The 7,322-nt window shown below is 41.0% G+C and overlaps 1 protein-coding gene across 3 annotated transcripts in view; it reads left to right on the top strand.

The window, feature by feature from the left end:
• CEMIP2 (cell migration inducing hyaluronidase 2) overlaps positions 1–7,322 on the top strand; it is a 79,593-nt gene that overhangs the window by 30,484 nt on the left and 41,787 nt on the right. For all 3 annotated transcript variants that reach the window (XM_021694403.2, XM_021694402.2, XM_044920588.1), the window contains 4 exons: positions 2,343–2,531; positions 4,369–4,538; positions 6,494–6,703; positions 6,999–7,204. In XM_021694403.2, coding sequence (XP_021550078.1) covers positions 2,343–2,531; positions 4,369–4,538; positions 6,494–6,703; positions 6,999–7,204 — 775 coding nt within the window. The remainder of the gene's footprint in view (positions 1–2,342; positions 2,532–4,368; positions 4,539–6,493; positions 6,704–6,998; positions 7,205–7,322) is intronic.

The following is a 7,322-nucleotide window of genomic DNA, read 5'->3' as shown; positions in this document are numbered from 1 at the left end:
GGGTGGCTCAGTTGGTTAAGCGACTGCCTTCGGCTCAGGTCATGATCCTGGAGTCCCGGGATCGAGTCCCGCATCGGGCTCCCTGCTCGGCAGGGAGTCTGCTTCTCCCTCTGACCCTCCCCCCTCTCATGTGCTCTCTCTCATTCTCTCTCAAATAAATAAATAAAATCTTTAAAAAAAATAAAATAAAAATAAATAAATAAAATCTTAAAAAAACTAAAAAAAATTAAAAAGCAGTTTTTGAAAAATTCTGTGAAAAAAATTAATGTTTTTTAGTTGTTCTTTTTTAGATTTTTTTTTTTTTGGTAAATCTGAAAATTTGGGCAACGATTGTCATTGCTGCTAGGGGTTCTTGGTTATTTTTGTGCTTAAAAAAAATTTATTATGCCTGTGAAGTCCCAGCAACTATTAGCTGTTGTTATTAGAGTCATTATTGTTAATCTTATTATTTAGACCAAATCCCATCATAGGCTTTAGTATCTGGATGCAAGAAATATGTAAAAAAAAAAAAAGCTACTTTACTTTTTTTTTCCCCCCCGGTACTTTTGTTTTGGTCCTTTGTGAAAACAAACGTATGGTAGGTTGGCATCTGAAGGAACAGAATCCACGACTTGCTCAGGTTAGGTTTTATCAGGAGAGTTGGCTCAGGATTGTCAGGGTTATTTGCGGCTTTCCTTGGGCCTTGCCCGAATTTCCCTTTCTGAGTTCCCTCACTTGAGTCAATGTGTTTCTTCGCTCCTGCCATTGACCCTTAGTGTTGGAATCTTAAAGTCACCCCAGAGCAGTGTGCAGTTAATTGGAAGGATGGTTGTAAGTACAGATACAGGGCACCAGATACCTTTGAGATGCGTTTTTTTTTTTTTTTTTTTAAAGATTTTATTTATTTATTTGAGAGAGAGAGAATGAGAGAGAGAGAACACCTGAGAGGGGATAGGGTCAAAGGACGAAGCAGACTCCCTGCCGAGCAGGAAGCCTGATGCGGGACTCGATCCAGGGACTCCAGGATCATGACCTGAGCCGAAGGCAGTCGCTTAACCAACTGAGCCACCCAGGCGCCCGAGATACGGTGTTTTCTCTTCTCCATCGAGCTTATGAAGTAGCTTCTATCTATTGTGTATACAGTTGCATTAAGTCAGCTTTTGGTTTGTGACAGATTCTATCACAGATGTTTTAGAAGCAGGAAATGCTTCTATACTTGGTTGCACATAAAAGAGTAAATGAAGGAGATGTTGGATCAACTTTGTAGTTTTTGTCTGCCTAATTGGGAACCAACTTCGAGTTTCAAAAGAAGGCATTGGGAGAGATCAGTGATTAGTAGTCCCTGGGTCACATAGAATGCAGAGTTGGTGTTGTTACAGGGAAGGGGCGGAGTTAGACAGGGACACTATCCTGTGGTCTCTGGGTGACATTGCAGATCATAGTGGGAATGCTCATCCCTTCAGCAGACATCTGTGAGTTTGCGTGACGAAATAGAGGAGCAAATATACAGGTGGACGTACTCTGCTGCCTTCATGAATGCACCTTCTAAGGAAGTGAGCTAGTCTCCCGTTGGACAGGTATGAATAATACCAGAGGGAACACTAGAATGAGAATACTGGAGAAGGAGGTTGCTTCCAGCAAGGATATTGGGGAAGTCTTTAAAGGTTTGCCTGATCTTGGGGGGCCTGGCTGGCTCAGTTAGTAGAGCATGTGGCTCTTGATCTCAGGATTGTGAGTTCGAGGCCCACATTGCGGGGAGATTACTTAAAAAAAAAAAATTTGCCTGACCGTTATAAGATGGGGATGGTATCTTGGTTGGTGGATTAAGAGTGGAAGTACATTGTAGCTAAAGAATTAAGTATGAACCAAGACCCAGAAATGAGAGATTGCCGAAGGCAGACTTTTATTCTTAAGATTATGTGTGTGCTAATGTTCTATCTCTCATCCTGTGTTTGGATCACATTGAAGCACTGAGTATTTATTACATACCTATTCCGTGTTTGGCGGCGTCTACTTATGTGTGATATGTTCTTACTACATTTCAGGACTGCTTGGAAGCAGTAATATAGTTTTAGCACTGAGTTGAAGTACCGCGAGAGATTGGGGATCAAGAAAAATAGTGGGACATTTCCTATACCATCGTGGTTTGGGGAACATGGGGCTCTCTACCCTAGAGGTCAGGGCTGCCATGTTCATCTTTTTATCATCAATACCTGCAGAATGACAGGCACATAGTTAGCGCTGGTAAAAATACACTGACTTGTGTCTATCTTAACTTTGGATTTGTGAGTCAGTGGGGAGGTTGATTTTAGTGGGGGAAGTGCCTACTAATGCATCATTTTCTTTCTTGGTTTTTGGTTTAGGTGTTTCTCTCTCAGGCTTCCGGGTGGAGGTTGTGGATGGAGTGAAGCTTCATCTGCTGGATGATGTTAGTAGTTGGAAACCTGGAGACCAGATCGTGGTTGCAAGCACAGACTATTCTATGTACCAAGCAGAGGAGTTTACTCTACTCCCCTGTCCTGAGTGCAACCGCTTCCAGGTCAAAGTCAAAGGTATCGGACTGCTCAGAATCCTTCTTGGCATTTGATTCCTGCAGTCTCCGCCCCGCCAACCTTACCCCAAAGCCAAGGTGTCATCACCATCATCATCTGGATATTGAAGATCTTAGCACTGGGGTGCTTTGAACACTAGATCCCAGAGGATGTTAGATAAGAGTAGTTAGAGAACAGTAGTGTTGCTGTTAATGATATGTAGCAGGCAAATCAGTGTTTTTGTGCTCTTTTTTTGTTAAAAAAAGAAAAAAAATTATGTGGACTAGATGGATTGATTTTTTTTTTCCCCAAGATCCAAGATTCCAACTTCTTTCTTATTAATTTTCTACTATCAAATAATAATCCAATTATCAACTGATTCATATTTACATATGAATTTCTTCTTAATTAAAACAAAATCTCATGTTTTTTTTTAAAGATTTTATTTATTTGACAGAGAGACAGCCAGAGAGGGAACACAAGCAGGGGGAGTGGGAGAGGGAGAAGCGGGCTTCCCACGGAGCAGGGAGCCCGATGCGGGGCCCGATCCCAGGACCCCAGGGTCATGACCTGAGCCGAAGGCAGACGCTTAACGACTGAGCCACCCAGGCGCCCCTAAATCTCATGATTTTTGAGTGCCTACTTCCTTGGCAAAAAAACAGATCTCACTAATATTTAAAATAGAACCAGAAAGGTATTTTCATAGACTACATTTTTTTATCATAAGCTTGAATCATGTTTTTTGAGGGAAAGCAATACGCAGTGAGATCCGTACTGTAAGCTGTGTTTAGGAAGAATTGCTGACATTTACCAGGTACTTACCCTGAGCCACGTAATAGGTGAAGCTCCTTTATATGTTGCCTCACTTGTGGAATTTACTATGCATTTCATTTATTACATTGTCTCCCTTCCTTCTGTACTCAAGATTATATACATTTATGATATAAAACCAAAGAGTTTACAGTAACTATTTAATAAGCACACACTCATGGGTAATTTAGAGCTTTGCAGTTTAAGGGAAACAGCTTTTGCTTTAAAAAAAAATAGGACGATTGGCTCACTTGGCACTTTCTCTCTGTGCTTCATTCAATGTTGTACTTTTCCTTCTTGATAATATAGAGCATAAGCAGAAAACAAAACCCAAAAAAAACTCTGTTACCATCTGGCATTAATTTTGTTTTGGAAATTCCCACTCTTGTTAACAAGTCTACATGATAATGAATCTCCCATGATCTCAACTGCTTGATTTATTTGTATTTTTCCTTCCTGAGTTTATGTAATAAAAACATCAGAGAAAAGCTCATTATTAAAGTGTTTCTAGACTTCCAAAAAGGTGGAAATTTAAAAAGAATGCATGCTAATATTAAAATAAGAAGTAAGAAAGATGGTAATGTTTGTAATGTTAATATTTAAATGCATATTAGTTTAGCTTTGAAGTAAAAGCAAGAATAACTTAATACCTCGTTATCAACATCTACAGAACCATTCATTTTTCTGGATTCACCATGCATTTGGTTCTTCATGTGCCCTCGGGGATTAGAACAAGAGCATATGGACAGGAACCTGAGAGAGTGAGATAGAGAGAGAGAAAGAGGATACTTACATATATTCCAGAATGTTGGTGCCATTCAGGAGAGGATTAAGCTCCCTGTGTGTGGCTTTGACATTGAGTGAGTGGTTAGAGTAAATAATCTTTAAAATCCTCGCTTCCTTGTAGTCTGTGATTCTGAGGTATTAAGGAATGGAAGCAGACAATAAATTTTGGTATCTTGGAATTGCAGAATAAATAGGACTGCCTTTTTGATGTTTCATATGTTCTTTTTAAAAATATTTTGTGTCTCTTGCCCACGTCAACCAGAAGCCCCTCAGTTCCTGCACATGGGTGAGATCACCGATGGTGTAGACATGAGAGCAGAGGTCGGAATTCTCACCCGGAACGTTGTTATCCAAGGAGAGATGGAGGACTCATGCTATGCTGGAAACCAGTGCCAATTCTTTGATTATGATACCTTTGGGGGACATGTCATGGTAGGCAAAAAGATTTAATGAGACTTGGTTGCCAAATACATGTTTGCAATAACTTTCAAGTTTTTTTTTTTTTTAATATTTTTAAAAATTTATTTATTAGAGAGAGAATGAGCAGGGCAGGGAAGAGCAGTAGGAGAGGGAGAAGCTGACTCCCCACTGAGCAGGAAGCCCAACGCCCGGCTCGATCCCAGGACCCTGGGATCATGACCCGAGCCGAAGGCAGACGCTTAACCAACTGGGCCATCTAGGAGCCCCAAAACTTTCAAGTTTTGGAATGAGATCTATATGGATATTAAAAAGAAATCATATTTTAGGGGCGCCTGGGTGGCTCAGTCGTTGGGCATCTGCCTTCAGCTCGGGTCATGATCCCAGGGTCCTGGGATTGAGCCCCGCATCGGGCTCCCTGTTCCGCGGAAGCCTGCTTCTCCCTCTCTCACTCCCCCTGCTTGTGTTCCCTCTCTCGCTGTGTCTCTCTCTGTCAAATAAATAAATAAAATCTTAAAAAAAAAATCATATTGTAGTTTTCTACCTAGTGACAGTAAAGAGATTTTGCACAATTAAAAGAGAAAGTTACCATCTTCATTTAGTTGACCTCAACCTGTAGTTAAACCATTTTGTCCCATGCATGCAATCTCTGAAAGGATCAGATGATTCTTTTTGAAAACTTGATATTATGGAAGTGTAAGCAGTAGTAATATCTTTCTGTAAAAATATTTTTTGTATGCAGATTTTTATTCTGTAAAAGTACTGAGCACTTACCATATGGTAAGCCTTGCATTGCATACTAACTGATTGGACTTCTGGGCTGCGTTTTGGCTACATGTGTTTTAAAATCAGTTTTTGTGCACTGAGTAGGTTATGCTTGTTAACAACATTTCTGTTACACTGTTTACTGAAATGTTGGTCAGTGTTATTCCTTTGTTTTTAGTAGTATGATTAAAAATCCAGTGTTTAAAAATAGAATGCTTAAATTGTGGATCACAGAGAAATTTTTTTTTTAAGATTTCATTTATTTATTTGACATAGAGAGAGACACACACACAGCGAAAGAGGGAACACAAGCAAGGGGAGTGGGAGAGGGAGAAGCAGGCTTCCTGCTGAGCAGAGAGCCCAATGTGGGGCTCGATCCCAGGACCCTGGGATCATGACCTGAGCCGAAGGCAGATGCTTAATGGACTGAGCCACCCAGGCACCCCACAGAGAAATTTTTAAAAAGAATTGAAGTAAATAATATGTGCTAGAACATTGAGGGAAAATTTACAGGTAACTATCAAACTATGGTGGAGTTTATAGAAATGAAAGAACAAGACAAGACTGGAAATGACCAAAATATTTGAACAGATCAAAACACGTTACATATATAGAAATCATTTCTGTAGCTCTTCTGGTTACATTTCCTTTTATTCCTAATTAGAAGCTATTTTTATGGCTCTTGAAAGTATTCACTTACGTTAAGAAGCATTTGCTGGGGTGTCTGGCTGGCTCAGTCAGTAGAGCATGCGACTCTTGATCTGAGGGTCGTGAGTTTGTGTCCCATGTTGGGCATGGAGATTACTTAGAAGAAAAAAAAAAGCATTTGCTAAATTAGTAACTGGAGATCCAGGAAAGCCGGGTGCCAAAGAAAAGAAATATTTTAATATGCATTCCCCTTTAGATGTTTTCTATTAGAAACGTTTTTTTTTGCGGGGCGCCTGGGTGGCTCAGTCGTTAAGCGTCTGCCTTCAGCTCAGGTCATGATCCCAGGGTCCTGGGATCGAGCCCCTCATCGGGCTCCCTGCTCCGCGGGAAGCCTGCTTCTCCCTCTCCCACTCCCCTTGCTTGTGTCCCCTCTCTCGCTGTGTCTCTCTCTGTCAAATAAATTTTAAAAAATCTTAAAAAAAAAAAAAAGAAACATTTTTTTGCTACTTGAATATTCCAAAGTGTATCGGTTTGATTTCGGTTATCTTGTCCTACAGATAAAGAAAAATTTCACTTCCGTCCATCTTTCTTACGTGGAATTGAAACACATGGGTCAGCAGCAGCTGGGGCGGTATCCTGTTCATTTTCACCTGTGTGGAGACGTGGATTACAAGGGGGGGTACAGACACGCGACATTTGTGGATGGCTTATCTATTCATCACAGCTTCTCACGCTGCATCACTGTGCATGGGACAAATGGTCTGCTGGTACGTAGCCTCTCACCACACGGATGCATATTAACTCTCCTGCATTGTCACAACCTCTCCATTTGGTGTAACTAAGCTCTTGTAGCGCATGCCTTACTCTAGCCTCCTTTTCCTGAGAATTCTGGCGTTTTTCTCTATGAAGAGATCGATAACACCTGGCATTTGGCTCTGCCCCTTCAGTTAAGATGAAAACTTCTCTTTGCATCTGTACCAAGTGTGCCGTGTAGATAGCACTTGTCATTTAAACCACAGTCCCTCATGTTACCATGGACATTACACACTTGTGTTTTTGCAGATTAAAGACACAATCGGATTTGACACACTGGGTCATTGTTTCTTTTTGGAAGATGGTGTCGAACAGAGAAATACTTTGTTCCACAATCTGGGCCTCCTCACCAAACCTGGCACCCTCCTCCCCACTGATAGGAATAACTCCATGTGCACCACCATGCGAGACAAAGTGTTCGGCAATTATGTCCCTGTGCCCTCCACGGACTGCATGTGAGTAACTGGCAGAGAGAAACACTCATATGTGCGGTTCAAGGCCTTTAACTTTGTTTTTTTTTAAAGATTTTATTTATTTGAGCGAGAGAATGAGATAGAGAGAGCATGAGATGGG

This window comes from Neomonachus schauinslandi, chromosome 13 (assembly GCF_002201575.2).
Source record: "Neomonachus schauinslandi chromosome 13, ASM220157v2, whole genome shotgun sequence".
In the NCBI taxonomy this organism is placed as follows: domain Eukaryota; kingdom Metazoa; phylum Chordata; class Mammalia; order Carnivora; family Phocidae; genus Neomonachus; species Neomonachus schauinslandi.
The sequence above is the reverse complement of the archived record's forward strand: the minus strand, read 5'-3'. Positions and strand labels throughout refer to the sequence as shown.